This window comes from Telmatherina bonti (assembly GCF_933228915.1).
Source record: "Telmatherina bonti genome assembly, chromosome: 11".
In the NCBI taxonomy this organism is placed as follows: domain Eukaryota; kingdom Metazoa; phylum Chordata; class Actinopteri; order Atheriniformes; family Telmatherinidae; genus Telmatherina; species Telmatherina bonti.
In genome coordinates this window covers 32,099,925-32,123,425 of record NC_136629.1, presented here as the reverse complement: position 1 = coordinate 32,123,425, position 23,501 = coordinate 32,099,925, and the positions used below count along the sequence as shown (strand labels likewise).

The following is a 23,501-nucleotide window of genomic DNA, read 5'->3' as shown; positions in this document are numbered from 1 at the left end:
ATTTGGCAAGAATCACTTCTCTGTTAATTGCACAACAGTACCTCACACACATATCCTTTATCTTTGCATGCTGTCAAATTAGAAAAACAAAACCAGAGTGTGTGAGGGCTGGCAGTGGGAAGAAGGAATAAGCATGGCTAGCATTAGCATGCTAACTGCTTGCATGCTTAAATTTAGTTGACTTTTCTTTTTTTTTTTGAAGAGGCTTGTGTGCAGCAGGACTATGCAAACATCTTTGCTAGCCTGGTATGCTGACATGCTAGCATTAATCACACCAGCTCTCTTTCACAGCTATGGTTGGGGAAACAATCAATGGATGAGACTCGGACAGGCAGGAGCTAACTGGGGAACTAGCGCACTCCAGAACGGCCGACGCTCTACGGTCTGGTGACTAGTCGCATCTTGGAAATTGTGTTTGGCACCCAGTTCAGAAAAAAATTATCTGCTGATATTTGATGTCCATCGTCAAAGAAAGTTGTACCGAGGACGCCTAAAGCTAAAGCCTTACAAACAAAGGCCAAGGCTAAATAACCCATCAAAGGATCCGTACCGAGGACATTGCTACTATTGTCCGAGCAAATCCAAAGCAAACCCTGCTATTTTGCTTTAAATCTCAAAATGTGGGTGAGTGTTTGGAGATACTGCGGGTGTCTTTCTATTTTCTCCAGCTGCACCCCTTCCCTCCCACACACACACACATACGTATACACACATCTATACCGAACACCTGTGCTTGGCAGGCTGTCCTGGTCTGAGTTGGAGGGAGGCGGTATGGGAGGGAAAGGATGGGAGGTAGGGATTGTTGGACAAACTGTGGTTGCTTTACAGAAAATCTCCAGCAGCATTTGTGCTGGCCTTTGTTGTATAACACGTAAAGGCATTGTGATTTTCTCAATGGAGAGATTTTTCATTGAAAGTTCATGAGTCATAATAGTGGATGTAGCTGCCCTACCACAATTTTAGCCCTTACTTCTCCCAGCTAAAGAATTCTAACACAGGAAAGTGTCTGGACGAACAGATGGACGGATGGATGAACAGGCGGATGGATGAGTGGATGGATGGCTCGGTCAGTGCTGCTGCCTCTGTGGCAGAAGCCTTCAAATCTCCTCCATAAAAAATCTGCAGTAAGCTTAAAATTGGCAGAAGTGTACTGTTTCCCTTCACTGAACACAGACAGCCTGACGGAGATTCGGCTCCTCTGCCTTAATACCTCTCAGTATTCAAAAAACAGTTGCAGTCCGCGGCTTATATCATCAAGCTACAGTAGAGAGATAAGAGAGCTGCATGCAGAGCCAGTGCGTCTACTGGTTGGAAGGGCAAAGACGCCTCCGTTCCCACCAACAACTGGTTGTCATGTTTGGACAGTGAAGAACCAACAAAGTTAAATAAAGCTGAAGAATGGGACAGACTTGGAGAAACAAAAACAAACAAACAAACAAACAAACAAAAAAAAGTGAGAGTATAAGACAGAATATTAAAGTGAGGGTACAAAGCGTGAGGACTAAATATTACAGTACAGGAACAGTGGGTTTGTCCTTTATGTCTCTCTCTTTCTGTCCTCACCACCTGAGGAGTCCTTGTCCACAATCAACCATCACCTGACCATCTGGTTGGCCGTTTCAACCCATGGCTGATACGTAGGCCGGCCAGTCAACTGAAACAAACAGCACAAATTGCTAACAAAACAATCACTGGCCAGCATTAATGATCTCAAACCGACCAATTAGCAACCAGCAAAGGCCAACCTGGCTCCAGTGGACAACTGGATATAAATTGCTTAAAAAATATAAATAAAAAAACCAACCAGCTGTTTTAGACGTCATTCAGTCTTTTCAATTAAAACAGAGCGAGAGACTTTCCAAACCCGACTTCTGGCACCATAGTAGTATTTGAAGTTTAAGTAGTAGTCTTGTTGGCTTACGATGGCAATGACGGAGGGTGGAGAGGTTTAGGTGTCGAGGCAGGTGCGCCTCCTGCTGGCCAGGAGGTCTCTGTAAACAGAGGAGTTCAGGAAACGTGGGAAGGAGTCGCGGTGCATTAGGGTGTAAATCTGGAGTTGGGCGTCCTCGTACATCAAGTTGCTCGGCTCCGCCAGACTCTGGTTTATTCCTTCTCTGACCCGCGAGTCCAGACTAACCTGGGAGGAGGAGAACAATGTTCATGAACAACTGTCCAGGTGGGTATATTCTTTAAGAAACACTTCAGGAAAACAGTGTGATAAACATTTGGTTATAATTAACCAGTTGCTAGGTTTCATCTGACATAGCATTTCGTCACGAAATGCAGATGGCCACAAAACAGCCACACAAACCCCAGCTTTCTTTTGCTGACTGAATTCTGTGATGTGTATGGTTACTGCAACTGCTCTAAACATGAGACAAATAAATGTTTTTTTTGTGTGTGTGCAACAAGAGAGTTAATTTAAAAAATAACAACAAAGTAATAACTAAATAACAAACTCCAGCTAAAAACAGGAGCAGAAACAGACATGCATGAGTTTGTAACAACCACATTTTAACGGGTAAAAAAGGAAAATTTTTATTTACTCCGGAGTTACGGTATGACTTAACATCATTTACATAAACATCTATCAGAAATTTGGTTTTACGGAGGCAAAATAAGTTATTTACGAGTAAATCCAAGCACATAAAAATAACTGGTTCATTCGTCGTTAGCGTTAGCATAACATTATGAGCTAATTAATGAAAATGGCTGTGAATTAAAAACAAGGCGACGGCCATTTAAAGCTTCTTTGGATCCTTGTTGCTTGACCCAGCATAAGATAAAATAATTTTAGGCTTCTGGGCTTTCATTTGGCTTGCAGTATAATATGAGTCCTGCAGCACGCGATAATTTGTGACGTCAACTGCGTCAATGCCGGGTAAATCTTCCAAGTTATATCCAAAGTCAGTTTTATTTCAACTTTATTGGTCATATCCTGAATTTACATGTTTTCTTTTGCCATATCACGTTTTCGCCAGCCCATTAAATCCCTCAGCATACTTGCTGTTATCCATTGCTCTGTGTTTTCAAGCAGAGAAAAACACTTCCTGTCCCCCATCTGGATTTCGGGCATCTTCCAGATCACGTAATTGAAACTCAGCGATAGATCACTAACTGGTCTGTAAAAACATTTGTTATGGTATTTATTATTTTTTATGGTAATTTAAGCTCACTGGGAACTTCTTCAGTGTTTGGCTTCCAGTTAAATCCTTTGCATTCGGTTCCCCATGTGAGCGCCTCCTCACACTCAAATAAAAAAAAGTAATTAAAGTCTGAATCATGTTTATCGCTTTAAAACCAACTTTTCAAGAGACCCAAAAAAGTCCATCGAATGAAAAAGTACTGCTGAAAGTTTCCAGTTTTCTGCATCTCCACCCTAGATGTAGTCCACTCAACTACGTCTGCAGGACATTATCAGCTGCTTCAAAGATTCAGGATTCAAAGCTTTTATTGTCATACGCACTGTAAAGAAACGTGTTTCCCTGTACAATAAAATTTTTCCTCTGCTGCTCGCACCGGATGCCAAGAGTATCAAGAATCAAGTGGTATAAAATCAAAATATAAAATAGATAAATATTAATAAGATAAGGAGAAGCATGCAAAATACAATAGAAATAAACAATCTTTAAAGAATATACACTATGAAAAACTTAGTCTATATGCTATATAAGTATTTGGAGTTATGTGCAATCTGAGATACCTGATGAGACTTTTTTGTGCCACAACTGTACTGTGATTCATGCAGGTGCCCCGTGACAGGTTAAACAGCTAAAACACCACCAATAAAACCATCTTAATATATTCATTTTGTCCAAATGTGCCTGATACTACAGTACTAGTTTGTCCACAGTATGAAGAATCACACAAGAGTAGCAATATAAAACAATGCTCGACAGTAAACTGTATTCTGACTCCTTAAAAATAACTCCGTCTAAAAATAATTATCCATAAAGTTGATGCTATTTTAAAAAAATTTTCAAAGCTTCGCCTTTCAGTCAGAAAATAAACATTTTCCCAAAGGAAACAGAAGCAGTTATATTGATCCCTTCAAAGCCATCAGGTTTCTTTGATACAATAATTACTTTGCCTTGCAGAATGCTGGCCTTGCTGGCCTCCTGCTGCCTTGACTTTAGTATTATAAAGAGGTCTTCAAGTCTAAATCCAAGTGATCTGACACCAGTCGAAACTTTTATTGGCGTGCATTTCAGAAATGTTTGATTTGCCATCATAATAAACTAAAAAGAGCTCGAACAAATCATCCAAAATGTGGTAACAATTTATTTTGGTGGGTATAAATGAAAATTGACTGGCTGGTTTGGCAGGTGATGAATAAAGCAAATCATTTCAGTTACTTGTTCTCACAGTTTTTATGTTACATTTCTGCTGTTGATAATCTGCTCTACTTATTGTACTGTCTGTAAGGCCCTCAGACAAATCAATATATCTATTTAAAATGTCTTGGAACCATGCTCATGAGTGAACGCAGGATATTTCAAAAGTAGAGCAGCATATTATATTAAACATTTATCATTATTGCAAAATAAACATGCTCTGCATCAATATTACAAAGGCAGCTGTAACATCCCAGACATTTTGACTTGAAACTGGACACCGGTGTGAAGAAGTAGAAGAAGAATGTGCCTTTATACACCTGAGATTAGCATCATCTACGAAAGAATTTGTTCTTATATTGCTAATTACACTGTTATTGCATTATAAAACATTAAAATCCAATGTTTTCCAAATGTTGTGTGGTCCTGTTTACGCCTCGTGTCTCTTCAATCGAGGGCTCACCTCTTTGGGAGATAATATAGACACATAATCTTCATATATGATCCTGGCCTTTTCATCCACCACCGAGGGGTTCGTCTCCTTTTTCAACTCCTCACAGGCCAACCAGAAAAGCAGGTTATCTTCACTGTACTCAGAGCGCAGGAACTCCCGGAAGACCTCCCGGCCCTCCAGTGAGCGCAGCATCATCTCAAAGCTCCGAGCCCACGACAGCAACTCCTCTAGACTGGGGTGTCTACAGTTCAACAGAGTTCTGCATGAGATCAACAGAGGTGCAGAAACACAGCGATGGTGACACAAACAAGCAACACTGGGAGGGGGGTGTGGCTGCACTTACTGTTCTTCAGCAGCTTCAATACTGTCCATCTTGGTGCAGGTTTGCCGTTCGTTCCTCTCCATTCTGTCTTCATTCCTGAAAGAGAGGCGAATTATTATAAAAAAAAGGAAAAAAAAAACATCAGCTTTAGGTGTTAACCATCATCTTATGGCATCAGTTGCATCACTTTTGCTGAGTACAGTTTTTGTTTTGGTTACATTTTTATTTCATTCTACCTCTATTCCTGTTAAATCTCTTCTCTTCCCTTGCCTGCTGCAGGGACAGCAGATGGAAACTGGCTGGAAAGATGTAATCTGGTGCAGTGCATCTCCATTCATTCTGGTTTGAGTTTAATGTTTTTACTCTACATGCTCCCTGACAAATAAACTACTGAAATAAAAATAAGAAATCAAATAAGTCTTGATTTGCACAGTGAATCAATGTAAATCCAATTCTACTCTTATTTAAGTTTCTTTAAAAAAAAAAAAAAAAAAAAAAAAAAAAAAAGACAGTGGAAGTTAAGGAGGATGCTGTGTTTGTCAGAAACCAGTCTGCTGTGGTTGGTCAGCTTCAGTAGCCTGAACAGTCTCTGTTTCTTTTTATTTTTAACAGCCTAAATGGATGCCAGGTGCAGGGTCATAAATGCCTTTATTTGCTTTAGCTGGTCAACTGGTGACAAATGATGCAAGTTAGCCTCAATCTATTACATAAACTGGGCAGCATGGTGATGTAGTGGTCAGCACTGTGGCCTTCACAGCAAGAAGGCTGCTGGTTCGAGCCTCAGCTGGGGGAAGTTTGCATGTTCTCCCCCCGTCTATGCATGAGTTCTCTCCCAGTACTCCCAGTTTAAACAATCACCTCTCACATGCAAGTTGCTTTGGATAAAAGCATCTGCCAAATGACTGTAGAGCAGAACAAGAAGATCATGTACAAATATTTACACTTCAAGTTTTAACATTTAATTCAGCGATCAGCCATTTAATACCAGATTTATTAGCAATAGTTTGTCTTTAGTTGGATATGAAATAACGCTGGAACTGCGATGGAGCTTCATGGTGCTGGACGGGCAAATAAATGACGACCAGCAGCCTCAGTCAGCTATAAGTAAGTAACTGGCAGTAAGAAAGCTGCGACGTATGCTGTGTTTACTTTCTACATTGCTCCTTAGATGTAGATTAGGTTTTCTTGCAGGCCTGAATTTAACTAAATTTGCAGTGCAGCTGCGTAGAGTGGAAGAGTGTAGATAAGGGAGACTACACAATGGTTTAAATATAGAACCAGAGCTCTGTATCAGCAGACAAAAAAGAAAAAGAAATGGCTCCACAATCCTGATAAGGATGAGAACTCAGAAAGAATCAGAAAGACAGAGCAGTAATGGACATTTTTAGCTCTGGCACAATTATTACATTATCATCTGGAGTGCAATCATTTGCATTAACTTCTTTTTGTCTGTCTCTTTTGTTGTTGTTTATATTTTTTAAGAAAGCAACTGGATCAAACTAACAGAAACATTGTGGACAGCGCCATCATTTTTTTTTTTTTTTTCCACTCCTGGCATTCATTTTCTGCTGAAATCCCATCTCAGGAAGCTGCTACTGACACATTTATTTAGTTAAAAAGACAAGCATCACAACACTGTGGGCACATTTTGATCTAAAGACACATTAAAATAGTTCATACCACTGAGGTGGAAAGAAAGAAGAAAAACTAAATAAACGAAAACAGGAAAACTGAAAAAGGAATGTGGTGATCCGCCATAGCAGAAAAAGTTAAAGCCTGCATGTCTGCAGTCTGAAACAAGAACAAACTTACTTCAGTTCGGAGTTCAGACAGATTCTGTTCTGAGACATATCACTCAGAGTGACGGACAAATGTTTTCAGCACAGAGATGTGAGGTCAAGCTACATTTTTTTTTTAATTGAATTTACTTGTGCATCTCACAGATACTTAAAAAAAAGTTGAATATAATGAAATTTACTGAACATCTGTTGCACCCCCCCCTACCTCTGTTCCTACCTTCAACTCCATAAGCCACCATAAACAATAACCTTCCCATTTCTCCCACTTCACCTACTAACTGGCAACACAACACACCATGTACTTTATGTTCAGTTTTTAATTTAATCATTGTAACCTGATTATTTTCTATTTTTAAGATAGTTAACATACAATAAACACACATATGTAGAGCATAAAGGCAATGAAAACTCTGTGGTTATCAGTACAATGTTATAGATTTACTTACTAATTGTTAGTTCTACTCATTGTGTTACTTTTTATGTGGCTTAATAGTGTTGCCATCTGTTTTCAGTAAAAAACAGCTACAATCTGGATTTTAAAAAAAGGCGGATGCTGGTTGTGATGTCATGTACTGCGCTTAAGTTCAGTGACATTTTGTTTAAAATATTCACTTTGAATTTATTTTATTAAGATATTTTCCTTTCTGTCTTTGATTCAGAACAAGAATAATAAAAAACTAGAGATGTCTCGATCAGGTTTTATGTCTCCGTGTCCGAGTCGTTTGATTTTAAGTGCCTGCTGATACCGAGTCCTGAGCCGATACTTCCAAAATGAATTAAAAATTGAAGAGCAAAGAAACAGAGAGGGGATGTCCCTCAATTTTTTTGTTTTGTCCACCATATTTCCATCAAACACTTGCGGTAGCTTATACAATAACAATCAAGAGAAAGCAAATAACTTAAAAAATTCCATTAATTAACTTTCAATTAACAAATGAAAATAAATTCTTCTTGGCGTTCATAGCAACGTTATATTTAAAAAAGAAATCTGATTAAAAAACAAAAAACAAAAAACCAACTGCTGCTCAACTTAATACCCAAAGGGCATGTAAACGAATAAACAAAAGTGCCACATTGTTATAATGTACTGTCCTCTTCAGGAATGCTCTGCTATATGGTACTAAACCGGCATCAAACCAGTGGTGTCACTGCATCAGAGCGATGTCAGCCATGCTGCATGTGTTGCCTGATTCCCACATAAAAGTTACTTCTGCACTGCATCCTAATTTTATACACTCAGCATAACAATATGAAGCCACATGTATAATAATCTTTTAGTGTTGCAGTTGTGACCTGGTCACTGATAGATAGAAACCATTCTGATATTTAGCTGCGCCTTTGTGGAGGGGCTTGCTGAGTGAAACATTTCTGATTTGCTTCTTTTCTCGTGCGCCTATGCATGAAATCTGCACAGCAACTTTTAACTGATTTTGTTTTTAATTATTTTAATATTTTGATTTTATGATTGTATTGTGATTTTGCTATTTGTGTTGTCCTATATGCTTTTTACACCATCTGTAATGCTTTTAATGTGTCATGTAAAGCACTTTGAATGGTCTTGTACATAAAAGGTGTTATACAAATAAACTTTCCTTGCCTAAAGCCCAACTTTAGAACCACTTGGCTGAAAAGTCCTTTTTTTTTTATCTCAATCTTTGTTTGACCTTTTGACAAAATCTGATTTTTTTTAAACCATTTTTTTTTTTTTGTATTTTCACCATTTATTACCATGTCATAGGTCCAAATTATTGTAGCTTTCTGGTGTCCACCAGGTGACAGGAGACCAGCATTATATGGTGTACAACAGGCTTTTGAGTAAAGTTTCTACCATAAAGTGATGCAAAACGTCCTAGAAACTGCATGTTTCAAACATGATTCATTTGGCTTTATAGGGCTCAAATGCACTGAACTGAAGCATCTTACACTCAGTTTCAACACAAGAGCAGATCTAAAAATGAGAAGTTGCTCCAATATGACAGAAAATTATTAAATTATTAAATAAAACAATTAAGCACTCTCTTGTTTGCAAGGTACACTGATTAATCATTACTGTGTGCTGCATCTATGTGTTGTCATCGAAGCTTTTTCAATTTTTTTTTACTGTCGCTAAATATCCAAAACTCTACAAAAACATATTACATTGGCAGATCACGATCAAATACAGCTAAAGGGGACTTCCTTGTTTTACTGTAGGCTCAGTCTGGCGGTACCCAGGCTCCAGTGAGGACTATAGGAGGTGGAATACATTTGCCTAATCTACCCTACCTGTAAATATAACAGACCCAGAGCTGTAAAAATATTCTAGAAAAACAGCTCGGGGTGCTTTGAAATTCTGGGCTGCTGTTGAAGAAAGAAACTTTACGGATGACACCCTGAATTAAAGAATTAATTGAGGAAAAAAAAAACCAGAAAGCCCTGAATTAAAGAATTAATTGAGGGAAAAAAAAACAGAAAGAAACCAACTGTTAGTTCCACTTTACTCTCTTTGTCTCTTCTTGCAGTTGATCGCACTGAGACAACAACAATAAAGCCTCAGTTTAAGTCTTTATGTAAACACTTGAAACAACACAGTAGCCTCTCTGTCTATCGTAGCTCAGTCACACTTGCCGAGTCCACAATGCAACACACACTGAGCAGTCTATTTTTATCCCACCATGGAGGATCTTTCCTTCCTCTTGCTGTCTCTTGTCAAAGTCCCCATTGTGTATCAGTAATGGGCTAAGCCAGCCACAGCCCCCCCGGCACCCTCACAATACGGCTAAATATACAGGCTGTTCTTCACAGCTGTTTTGCATGTGATGTGTGGATGGAAATAGAAGGCACCCCAACCAGATAAGGGCCTTGTGTAAAGGTGGGTGAGTAGAGGTTAGAGGGAAATGAGTGGTTGTGGTTGGTGGGGGAATTCACCTTGTACACACACACACACAAAAAAAAAAAAAGTGAGGAAAGAAATTTAAACGTTGTATTACCCTCTCATGTTTTCTCTACCACTTGACTGGGTGTGATCGTAGAAGAAGAAAAAGCAACCAGAACATTCAGTGAAGTCTCAGCCGTGCCAAATACGCGGAGAAAATCTGCCCTTCCAACTTCATCGATGCAGTCAACAAACATAAAGGATACTGAGGATAATTATTCAGTCTCATTCTGGAGATCCGACACCAGCGTTTGGCTGAAAAAAAAAAAAAAAGCACACAGGAGCGTCGCAGTCCACAAGCTGCCGCCACTTCAGATGAAGTGGTGTGAAAGAAACGGCACATTCACCATTCACTGCCTAAAAACAATGTTTCATTCACTGCTCTCTCCTGGCAGGAGTGCAGCCACAGCGAGGCGGCTGGAGGAGAGTCATAGCAGTTACTGGGTTTTGTGCCTTGCTCAGGGACAATGAGGCGTAATTAATCCACAGCACCATTTTTCACATATCAGGGTGATTTGAACTATTTTTCATCTTACAAATAATGAATTTGGTCGAAATAGTCTTGAACAGGAGTGAGCAATTCTGGTACTTATGGGTTCTGGCCTGCAAGTTTCCCTTCTGCCACACACCCGACTCATGTCAATGGCCAATTAGCAGATGTGTGCAGAATTTCACTTCAAGCTCTGCACAGGTTTGCTAATTTAGTCTTATAGGTATAAGGATGTACTGCAACCATAGACTGTATATAAAAGATGGGCAGAGCCCCCATAAGCTGAGTTGAAGCACATTGGGCGGTTCCTACCGTCACCATAAAAAATGGGCAAAGAGGTGGAGCTGAGAGGCGGGCTGTGAACGTGCAGAAGAATGATTGACATCTAGCGAACCTGTGTGTAGTAAGAGCTATCCGAACTAACCCGAAGCTAGTAGGAATAAAATCAGCTAATGGAGGTAAGCAGTAAGGATGTGAATCTAACAACAACTCGTGATTCAATTCAATTCTGATTTTTGGCGTGATGATTCAATTCAGAATCGATTCATGATTCAAACAGATTTTCAATTCATAATCAGTGAACTTAAGTAAGAAAAGGTGCTAATTTCATAAGTAATTTCATTCTTCTACAAACTAGAAAGAACTGAGAAATCATCAGATCCGATTCGATTTTAATTGCGACCTGAACAAAACTGTTTTTGCTCGTCATTTTTCTCAATTTCATTTAGGAAAAACCAACACAGCAGCCAGACCATAATTCTGCTGCTATAATGCCCAAGACAAGTAAAAAGGTCAATAAAAACAATAAAAATGACAAAAAAAATTATAATGGATTATCTTTATTTATTTGAAAAGAAAAAAAAAAAATAAAATTTTTAACAAAAATATCGATTCTAAAATTATGAAGCAAATAAATCCAGATTTAGATTTTTTTTTGATTCGATTCCCCACTCCGACTGAGCGGGCTTAAGCTTGGTCACACTCTTAACCCGCTTAAAAACGTGGTGGTTCTACATTTCTCCTTCTCGCAGCAGGATATGGGGTACCTGTCAATCAAAAGGACACGCCTCCAATTATTCTGAATTTCTTGATTAAATTACTTCTAAACAGAGTAGTTAGAAAAAATGTAACTCACAGTTGTCATGAAGGTTAATCTGAGCTTTTAAACCAAAAATGGATTTCTGTACCAGGGTGTGAACAGGTTTTTTCTGCTGTGAAGTTGGCCTTTTTTTTTTTTAACATGGGAGTCTATGGAGATTTGCTTTGATTTGGAGCCTCTAGTGGATGGGGGGGCGGAACGGCAATTTTTGGCTTCACTTTTTAAAGCCAAAAGTGCCGCTTTGTTGCAACAGGTAAACTCTTAACACCTGCAGGACTGCGAACCCTCAAGGATAGGGTTTGCCCACCTCCTGGTTTTAAATATTATATAAGAGGACATTCCAACGACAATGCAAGTTTTTGAAAAATTACATTTAGATTTATTTGCATGTATATGTTAACATACATCCGTTTTATTCATTTCACCTGCAACACAATCCGAAAGAGATGCAGATGAGATGAGATGCAAAAGAGAAGAAATGACAAGATTATTTGGCACTTACACCACTTGAAGTGCAATGAAGTGAAGAAGATCTTTAATTTAACACCTATGTCCCTCAAAAAACAATAAAAGCAACTTTATATTTCTCTTTGTGTTGTATCATCACAACTAAGAGGCACTGAGGAGGAATTTCAGTTGGACACCAGTGATGTTTTGGTCCTCAGCAACTCAAATCTTTTGCAGGGATGTCCCATACAATACAACAAAGCAAACCATACATTATGAAAGAAACAGCTACACAGAAAAGGGTACAGATCCTGAAAACATCTGGCTGCAGTCCGGATCTGCCCCCACCAACAGAAAACTTTGTGTGGAAATGAGAGTTTTATAAACAAAAACAAAAATAGGAAATAATACTGTAGCACTCTTTCAGGTAGAATTGGGCGATATGATGACATATAACGTTTGGATGATAGAAAATGTCTCTCTTTCATGTGAGGTTCTATCATTTACGCCACGATGAGGTGCTTTACTGCAGTATTTTACGTCAAGATGTGCTTTACAGCATGCATGCTGCAATATTAAAAAAACATGGAGAAAGCCGGTAGGCAATGCGTTTCAAAGCAGCATAATTCAATAAAAGATGACCAGCCACCCAAAACTGATGAGCTTGTTTATAAAAGAGGGGAGATTTCTGTCGCATGGATGCAGTTTGGATATAAAAAGACTAGCTCACAGTCCCGACAACAGACTCTGACACAACTACTGGTAACTCATTTTATCACCCACGCAAGAATGACGATAAAGAATAAAGAATAGAGTCAACGAGCAAAAGCTGCAAAAGCAGCTTCAAATGGTGGCGAAAGCGCTCATAATAAACTCCTCGCAAAAGCTGCAACAGCCATTTACCCGTGACACGTCATAAGGCTATAGTTCCCCCAGATGGAAGGAGATCACTGCTGCCGTTGCCAAGCAACATCTGACACATAACTGATGACTGACGCAAAATTACACAAACGATTTTATATCTTCATGGGGATATAAAATTAGCTGTATCGTGATATGAGATTTTGGTCATATCGTCCAGGCCTACGTTCAGGAATAATGGGACAAAATAACACTTGAAATGTTTATTCCAACATGTGTACTGGAGATGGAAAACGGATTAATATTAAAATGTTTACATGAAAAAGAATAAATTATCTTGGGTTATTACTGTAAATGTGGGAAACACCCTTCTTTTGGTGAAATTTTTCATACAATTCTTTTTCCGATTTGAGGTTGAAATAAGAATTTTGTTTGTAAACTAAAGAAAACATAACATACTGATCAATGTTGACATTTTTTAATTCTACTTTAGTCTTCTTTTCAGCAACAGCGATTACTGAAGTAATTTTGTCAACCTGCTGATCAGTTCATCACAACACCACCCCTTTGCTTCAGGGATAAAGCTGCTTGAGCTGCAGGAAATGACTGAGTAGTACTTCTGCTTATTTCCTGAAATACTACACTTGCTTTTACATTTGCTGCTGCATAATGCTGATTAGGTCTTCAGGAAGGATGCGGACAAGGAACATATGATGCTGCGTTGTCGTGTCTGGGACTCTGACATACTGTAAGAAACAAAGCCTTGGCCTCTGTGGATTGTGGTGTAGAATCTCAATAGACTGGACTCATTTCACAGACATCCCTCTGATATGTAGAGAGTTTAAAGGTCACATGAGCACCTCTGATGGTTTCCCATTTTCTTTGAGCCCTCCCTAAGCAGCATTGGCAGAGACAGCTTCTGTAGGGGAGTGCTGCTGCCATGTGGGGGGTGCAGGGAAAAACCCCGAAGCAGGTCTTGCCTGCTGAACATGGAGCTTGATGGGCAAGGTTACTATTCTATGTATAAACATATAAACTCATTACAACATCCTTCTAGTTAGGGCTGGGCAATATGACCAAAATCTCATATCACAATATAGCTCATTTTATGTCCCCATAACGATATATATAACGATATAAAATTGTTTGTGTAATTTTGTGTTAGTCATCAGTTATTTGTCAGATTTTATATCCAAACTGCATCCATGCGGCAGAAATTTCCCCTCTTTTATGAAAAAGTTAATCAATTCTTTAAGTGAATTATCCTGCATGCCGTAAAGCGCATCTTGACGTAAAATACTGCAGTAAAGCACCTCACCGTGGCGTAAACGATAGAGTCTCATATGAAACAATAGACATTTTCTATCATCCAAACGACATATTAGGTCGTATCGCCCAGCCATACTTCTAATGTTATACAACTCTGGAGTTAAGCCTGAATGTGGAGTGTAACACACATAGCTGAATTAAATGAACTATAAAATGGAAAACAAAAAACAGCGGTGAATGCAGACCAGCACACAAAACTGTAAACTGATCTTCTTCATTCTCAACCACCCAGATGCTTCTTTATTCAGATAATGGCATATAAACTTGCAAAGTCTGATTCAGATTTACTATTAAAATAAGTAGGTTGACCCTTTAAATTGGAACATTTTGGTGACTCATCATAAGTACATACAGTTTCTGAGACATTTTACATCACTTTATGGTAAAAAAAACTTTGCTCAAAACCCTGTTCTACACAGTTTGATAGATGCCCCCCCCCCCCCAATAGATACCTGGTAGCAGAATATTACACTTTAATAATTGATGTATCACATGGTAATAAATGGCAAAAATCTTTAAAAAAAAAAAAATCATACATTTCTCATGAAATTTTGTTGAAAACCCAAATAAAGACTTGATATTTAAAAAATTTGACTTTTCTTGTCATTTTTTTGTAAGTCGTGCTTTACAGGGTTAAAAGCAGGACAAGCAGTTTGACATTCCTCGTAGCAGGAGTTTGTTTTCCACTCTGGTCACAGACCATGTTAAAAACAGAAAACATCCTGTTTTAAACTAAATGCTAAAACCCACATAACACAATCCATCAGAAACAAAAGATGATGAAACAGACCCTGCAATAGGGTCTTGACCGGTCCAATTTCATCAGTGATGCACTGATAAAATGTTTGCAGGTGATGCATGACGAGAAGCACTGAGTATCGTCGTTCACCACATGGGGAACGAAAATTATACACCCATTATTACACAGACCGGAAAGTAATTAATGTTTTAAAGAAGATTGCAGAAATTTTTAGTGGGTGTTAAAAGCATCTGAAAGAGTTTTAAAGCCACGAAATATACTTAGCAACAGTATAACCTCAGCTGACTCTTTTCGGTCCTGTTTGAGAAGCGTTTGGATCCAAGTGCTTAAACTCCATAGTTTAAGCACATTTCACAATTTTAGTTGTTGAAAGTTTTTTAAAAGTTAAGGTTTGCTAAATACATTTGGTTAAAAACTATCAGTCCATCATTTCATCTAAAGTTTATGTCAGGAATCTTGACTGTGGAAGTCTTTTTTGACAGAGGGAAACCATTGTAATCAAATATATATTTAATTATTTATGCTTTCACAAAAAATATTTAACAATCAACAATGATTTTTTTTTCTGCTGCAACTGAAAACACATAATCATCACGTATAGCTTTCATAAAAAGCTCCTGGTATAGATGTTTTAAGCGCAGCGCTGTCTGATTGCCAGGCTTTATCAACATAACAAGATGATGGGAATTAAAGTGGATGATAGCGTGTTGCTTCCTTACCAGAGACATTTACAGCAGCCACACCAGCAGAGACAGCAGGTGTTAGGTCGGGGCTGTCCAGGGGCCTGGGGTGGGGCCTCGATATGAGCCGCCTGCCTTTTTCTCATCTCCACTCCACTCACACTAAGGGGCTTCAAGATGGATACATGCAGAAAATACACATAGGTAAACATCCTTGAAAATAATCATATCCTAACAAAGAAAAAGAGAGAGCACAAGTCCTGATGGCTGACTTTCTGTTGCCCAGCAATGTATTATATCAGAAGGTGGTGGTGGTGGTGAGGGGGAGGGACACCACTGTGTGTGTGAGTGTGTGTTTGTAAGAGACAGATGAAGCGTGAGAGAGCGAGTGAGCACTCAGGCAGGACAGAGAGGATTCCCTTCCTTGTTTGGTATGAGGGTTTCTGGCATCAGCCCAAGTCTTTCACTCAGCTTTGACAGACACTAAACATGCATTTTAATGGGCACAAAAACAGGATCTGCATATCTCACACTCACACGGACAAACACACGTGCACAGTAAATACGAAAATTCATGCACACTTGCACATTCATATTAACCCCTTTTAGCTACTCCAACATTCAGCATCTATCTGACCTGCTGTTCCCTCAGAATATGCAACATATGCAGCATCCATCATCTGTAAGCAGGAAACTTACATAATGGGACACTTATATTTTTTTACAGCTACCCCATGTTCAGGCTGAATTTACCGTTATTTGTCTGAATAATTTGGTTGTAACATTTGTTTTTCATAGGGTGAAACATACATGCTGGATGTGGAACAAATTCAGCAACCAGGTAAACATGCAGCAGTTTGGGTAGTATTAATCTTTATTTTGGTCACCATTTAGCTCCCTGGTAAATTTAACGTTTGCTTAATAAATGTTAAACTACAGAAGAGCGAATGTACATATAAGTTTTACAGGTATTTATATACATGTATAAACCTGAATGCAAAATGTTTACATAAGTGAGTTACATAAGTGCCTGTTATTGCAATTCACTCTTATTTGGACATTAATATACAGCATACGCCAGGTATTAATGTGCTAAATAACAGCTGTGGCAGATATTTTAATCCCTGGCCAATGATTTTAATCTGGTTGTTCTATAAACCGATCCCTCCCTGGTCTTTAAACTCTAAATGTCATTAAATTTCTGTTACTCTGCCTAAACAAACCAAGTAATAGGGAACCTCCTTCCCATGAGCAGCTTTTGAAGTGCAGAAACTGACTGTTCATGTATGCATTTCAACTATTTGCCCCCAAAAAACAAAAGACACTTTAGAGCTTAAAGTTGTGGTTCCCAGGAAAGAAAACAGAAAAGTAAAATCGGGAGTCCTGTATAGGTTGGAAAATTACACGTTCACCTCCCAGCAGACAGGTGTGTCCCCTCAACAATATGGTGTAAGCTGTAGGATAGAGAATAGGTTTCCAGCTGTTTTGAAAATAGTTTTAACAAAAAAAAAATGGGCCAAACTTTGATTTTGTTTCCTTAATTATAAGAGTCTTCACAGGAATCATAATGGTCCGTCCACAATTTTCTATAAAGTGATGTCTTAACCCGACCTCAGCATCCTCAGTAAAATTTACCATTTACACCCAGGTGTTGGGTTCCCATTGAAGCCAAGCTGAGAAGCACCTGATTACAACCTGCAACGACTGCAGAATCATTTCATGCAGACATTAACATGCATTGGGAGAATTTGGATCAGTGTAAAGACCTTGCAAAAAGCTAGCTAGTGTCAAGGAATCAATGTGGACAACAGTATCACTGGTAAGAGCGATGTGCTACCCTGTGACACCTGGCAATCCGCACATACATGGCGGTTTGGTTCTGCAACAACATGCAGATGTGCAACAACTCCAGTTCACCATTCCTTGTCTGGACCTTTCAAACGGGATTGGAAAGCACAACAAAAATGTCATAAAAAAAAGCTTGTGAAAAGGGCTTTAATTTCCAAAATAGTTTGAACAAAAAGCAATAAACATATTCTACAATAGTTAAATGACACCTTTACACAATTTTTACACTCCATTCAGCTACTGTATTATTGTACCAAAAACCTCTTGTTCTCTTGTAAAGTCAACCAGCAGGCTAGTGTGGATCACTGGGATTTCTTTTAACTTTAACCCTTTTTAAACAACTTTTAAAAAGGGTTTAAAAGCAATCTTCTGTTGGTGTTGCCTTTATAAGTAGAAGCGTCTCTTCAACAACACAATAGCCTTCATAAGCAAATACAGTGCTTTTGATCCCCACAGGCTACTCTAAACAAAAATACCACTCTAAGAAGCCATTGCAATGCCTGAAAATACCTCACAGTCCAGTTTTGAATTCCATGATCCTCCTCTAAATGGTTTTTCTTTTCCACAATGTTGTAAATTTCAAGTTTAAAAACTCTCTCAGAGAAAATCTTCTCCATGATGCAATTAAAGTACATGCAAGCCTAACCAGGAGCTGGAAAATGTAGCAGCAGCTGCAGTGCAATTACTGAAACCAAATCTTACCTGTAAAGTCATAATTTAAATGTTCCTTTCCAATTATAAGGTGAATAAAACAAATAACCGAACGTAAATATGAAAAAGGAACCTTCCTTTCTCTTTGTCTATCCATCCACTGTGTACACACACATGTGATTTCCCACAGTGAGGATGCATGACAGGTGAGGATGAGATGATCTGCCAGATATGCAAATGAATTTGCTTGATCGGTAGAGCGGCCATCAGTTATTCAACGAGGCAGCACAGGTGGAAAACAGGCTTCTAGATGCAAACGACAGCAACGGTTCAGCTTTGTACCAAACTGGGAGAAGAGGCCACACTGACCAAACATGCAAATGTGGACTGGAAAATCCAAATATGCTGGGAGGAAATAAGAGCCAGTGATACATATCCTGGTTTTGTACATCATAAAGGTTACATCATCATATATTTTGCACATTGAATTAATGTAGAGAGTAACATAAAATTTATGCCTGAATTAATGTCTGCAATTTTTCCACCTGCAAAACACCCTGCTGCGATTATGCACAAAACAAGGAAAACATCTCATTTTAATATTTCTAATATTTTCTATGTGCAATTATGACTAAAATGTTGGTTTATAAGATTTGTGAATCATCACAATCTGATTTTAATTAAATTTTCCAAACATTTTTTCAATTGTATATATATTTTCAAACATAAAGAATACAAACAGATGGGTTCATAATGTAATATTTGACACAGGTACTGGCAAAAGTTTGGTTTTGGCTCTCCTAGATCTTCCTCACCCTCTCCTTTGTTCAAATTCAGATAAATTAGGACAAAATATGAGCAGTCAACACAACATAAGAGCACACAAAGCTGAATGGAAATACTGTCAGTGAATGTTATTGAGCAACCTGTGGGATGCAGCTGAAATAAGTGTGCAGGAAAAGCAAAGCAGGCTGAGCCCTCAAGTCCCTTGAATACATCTATATTTGCATATTTTTCACACCCCTCCCACAGTAGGCAAGGAGACCAATGGAAGAAGACGACATAAAGAGACAAGAAAAGGTTTTAAAGCCTTGAGACACATCCATCAAACCATTAATTACAGAACGGCTGGATCATCTGTCACACCTCCTTCACATCTCAGTCGCAACAATACGATTGTAAATGACCTGTTTATTACGTCTACATACAATTTTAGTATGTATATTTTACAAAGGTTTTCTTACTGTTAAACCAACCTACTTTTCCCATTGCATTGGAAATTTAAGGCCTATACTCTTTTATTAAACTGCAGATTTGGATTCAAACTATGCTAATTATTAAAATTGGACTGCAGTTAACAACCACAGACAGGCTGCCTATATTAAACTTTTAAAAAAAAGAAAAAGGTGGAATAAGGGGCATGGATTTCCTCTAAAACCTGCAGTTAATTAAGAGGCTTTAATTCTGTCGGCAGTAAGGAGCCTGGCAAATCAGGTCCCGTTGATGTAATCTGATGCTGTTCTACTTCAACCACTAAGAGAGTATGAAAAGGCTGGTGCACTGAACGCTTCAGCTGGAGATTGTGCTTCCACCTTGTAGACTCTTTGTTTGTGCACTTGTAAACTGAGGTTCTGTGATTTACTGAATTTGTGATGCATTTAATTCGCTCATTATTTATCTACAATAAATCCACTGCAGTTCAGTTTTGCTACTAAAGCCCAAAACTTGCTCTGCTCAGCTATGCGGCTGTTTAGCTCAGTTTGAGTCACAATGAAGAACAAGGACTTACAATTTATGAAAACTTTTGCATAAGAGAATATGTGGTCCTTGGATCAGGAAGGGTCACTTCCCATAGCTTCAGTGCAGGCCTGACAAGGTGTATGAGTAGACCTAACCCACCAATCTGCATTCGCAGACCACTCCAGGTGGAGAGGCTTGCAAGACAGGGTTTACCAAAATAAACAAAGAGGCTAAAATGTAATGCCATAATGCTCATGCTAATATCAGCGGTTGGCTAAACTGTTGTTGGGCTTAGACCTTATTGATCACATCACTGCTGAAAATGAGAAATTTGGACACGTAAATAACAAACAACTACAGGTCCATCTCAAACCTCCCACCTTTAAGTGAAATAACAGAAAAAGCTGTTCATTTGACAAATGTTGAATGTCTTGTAATCAGGATGTTGAACATTCCACTGCCCACAACAAAGTCTTAAACGATATCGCCTTAAATACCAGCAGAGGCAAACGTTTGGTTTTCGTTCTCTTATGTCTCAATGGTGCTTTAGACACAGTTAGCCATAACATCTTATTAGAACAACTAGGAAATTGGGTGGCAATGTCTAGTTTTGTTGTAAACTGGTTTGAATTATACTTGAAAGACAAAGACACCTGGTAACTATAAAGCTACTTACTAAAAAAAAAATAATCTGAGGAGTTCCCCAAGGCTCCATATTGGATCCCTATTGTTCAGTATGTACATGTTTTCAGTTGATCAGATCATGGAAACACCATAACTATGAGACTATATTACTTCCTTACTATGGTCTCATCCAAAGCTTAAAGCTGGAGTAGGTAATGTTGGGGAGCTAGCAAGATTTGAAAGCGGTCCTTTGTCTTGGCACCTCCCCCTCTGGTTTTGCTCCTTGCGTGATCCAAGGCTTTTTTCCTACATATACATATAAACATATATACATAGATATATATGAGAGAGAGAGAAATAGTGCTCCTTCTCTATTCCCTTGACATTTTTCATACAGCACAGGCAATGCCCCTTTGGAAAAATAATTACACGAACGGATCCAGTGTTTTGATGCAGCTGTATTTTCCATCCTTGACATGACTTGCTCTCATCAGTCTAAAGCTTGTTACATCCTCTGCGAGAAGCTTTGTCTGAAGCCGGGAGAGATCAATGCGGGCGGCAATGTCTGCTTTTTGTGCAATGAAGCTGGTTGTTTCAACGAGCAAACAAACAAATAACGAGCAACTTTGTTCGTGCCCGGGCGGGTTGTGCAAGCAGCAGGGTTTGTGTATTTTAATGCCAGATGTTGTAAAAATGTTCTGATTTTTTACCACCTCAATCAGCTGTTTAATCAAAACAATCCATTTTACTTTTTTTTTTTTTTGTCTTTTCCAGCATTTAAGCAGGCAGAATGGTTTTCTAGATGCTGTCTTCTGCTGGGCAAATTTGATATTCTGGATTCCTTTTTTATCTTTCCATTTATTTTGCATAATTTTTTGTATTACAAAGTTTGTACTGACCTATTCACACTGGAGTGTGTATAGGTCACAGTCCAGCCTTGAATTCCATGATCTTCCTTTAGAGGAACAGGAAAAATGCAGAAGTGGCATCTTACCGCTTCATGCTTTTCCGTGTTAACCACGCCCATCTCAAATGTCCAACCAATCCGTCGATACTTAACTGGCTGCTGGTAAAAGGTGTGCACGTTTGGTATTTAGGCAGCTTAATGAAGCCTTAACCACGCATTCGCCCCCTGGTGGTTGACAGACTACTGGTTGAGAACCTGAGTGACAAGAGACACATGCAGCAGAGCTCACGTGTTGAATGTAAATCTCAATTACGATCTGGGTTTTCAACGATCATAAAAATAAATGGGTGCGATTATTTTTCTCTTTGCGGTTTCCTCTCCTGCTGTCTTCAGTTCCTAATCGGTCGCCACTGTCATTGCAGCTGTGCTGTAAACTCCTCCCACAGCCGCTTTTGGTTTGATTCAGCCACTGTTCTCGCTAAATCTGTCAACATTTTTTTTGTTAAAAGCGACTAGTGACAAATCTAGCAACTTTTACTGGAGTTATTAGAGACTTTTCTGGTGTTTTGGCGACTGACTTAGGCACATATTTTTCTGCAGTTACTGTAAGGAATGAGCAGCAGGAGCGTCTCCCATCCTAAAGCACTCCCAGGCGGCCAGTCTGTCGGCTCCGGCTGCAGGTCAATGTAGAATAACTGCAGTAGGTTGTGGAAGTTCACCTAAGTTAAACACTATAATATCCCTCTGTTACGGGGTGTTACCATACCAACGCGTTAATCAGCTGGTTCAGATCAGCTGTCTTTTAAAAGGTGAATGAGAGAAACGCGCTGCAGCCTGACAGCGGTTGTTTGGCATAAATTGTACATCGAGTCCAACGTAAAACAGTTCCTATATAAGCGGTAAAAGCGGATTAAACAACTCGGAACCGTGCATTAGACGGTTATAATGCGCGACACGGAATTGAGAACACCACAACGCGCAGCGTTGTTTAAAAATACTGGATAATTGTGTTAAATAATCAAGATCTCAATTTCAGTCAAAATGATTGTGATTATAATTTTTGTCATAATCGAGCCTGTGTAAATATCGTTGATGATCAGGTTTGTTTAATTGTGGTCCCCAAAATCGTGATCATGATCAAAATCAGATTAATTATGCAGTTCGAGTGGCTATCAGGTATGCACTGCGGGAGGGGAGCGGGGGAAGAAGCTTACGAAATATAAGAAATGAACAACTTTTTTTACAGATTTACAGTAAACTGAGGGGTCTAACTATATTTGTTAATTGTTTATAAATACAAAATGTAAAGACTCCTACCAAAACGGGAAACCACTTCACCCAGAGTAAAAAAAAATGCCTCTGAGTAAGATTACCTACCCCAGCTTTAAGTGCGTGTCTCTGTCAAATCAATATGTGGAATTTTCTTCAGCTAAATAAAGATAAAACTGAATGAATTGTGTTCAGGGATGAGCCTCCAAGAACTAGCACCGAGCTTCAGTCAGTGATGTTGAAATTATTAGATGAAGCCAGACATCTTTGTTTCATTTTGGAGCCTGAGCTAAATACCGGGACTGATGGCTGAACAAGATCTAAGAAAAATCTTGTTCAAATGTTTACTTTCAGTAGTCAAGCCTACTGAAATGGAGTTTTCATGCATCTCTAAAAGAAATCACTAAAACAGCTACAACTAATCCAGACGGCTGCTCCTTGTGTCTTCATAAAGACCTTTTCCTTTTCTTTTGCACTATGCTGCAATGTGTTTGTGTTATGTAAATAACTTTAAGTTGTTCAGTACATAAACTTCCTCCTTTCTGCGTTTTTATTTTTTTAAAAATATTTAATTAAAATGTTGAAATGTTAGAATAAAACTTACCATGAATTAGTGAGTTCCTAAACACAGGTCAGACAGAGCAGTCATGGCGTGAGGTAACAGGTTGCCAGATGATAGCAGGCTGGATGATAAATCGACTCGTGAACTGCGGCTGTTTGGCTAATGGACTGGCTGTTTGGCTTGCTGGAGATGCGGGACAAGGCGAGGAGGTTCTTCTCATCACAGGAAGGAGAGTTTACTGGTGTCACCATCCCTGACCAACTGGCGCAGTGGTGGACACAAGAGTTGAGGTGAGATTTGACTCCTTTCTTCCCCCCCTTGTTTTTCTCCTTATTTCACGTTCCTCTTTCGCTTCTGTCACCGTCGCCTCCTAGGCTTCCACTGATCTCAATAAATAGCTCATTTATGGAC

At 38.9% G+C, this 23,501-nt stretch overlaps 1 protein-coding gene across 1 annotated transcript; it reads right to left on the bottom strand.

Moving 5' to 3' along the window:
• Positions 1 to 1,948: 1,948 nt before the first annotated feature.
• rgs17 (regulator of G protein signaling 17) lies at positions 1,949 to 23,239 on the bottom strand (the record flags this gene model as incomplete). The annotated part of the gene is made up of 5 exons (XM_079249032.1): positions 23,133 to 23,239; positions 15,529 to 15,659; positions 5,132 to 5,206; positions 4,798 to 5,029; positions 1,949 to 2,137 (listed from the first exon to the last, which is right to left on the bottom strand). The coding sequence occupies exons 1-5, from the start codon at positions 23,133 to 23,135 to the stop codon at positions 1,949 to 1,951; spliced, it is 630 nt and encodes a 209-aa protein (XP_079105158.1). The 5' UTR covers positions 23,136 to 23,239.
• Positions 23,240 to 23,501: the final 262 nt, after the last annotated feature.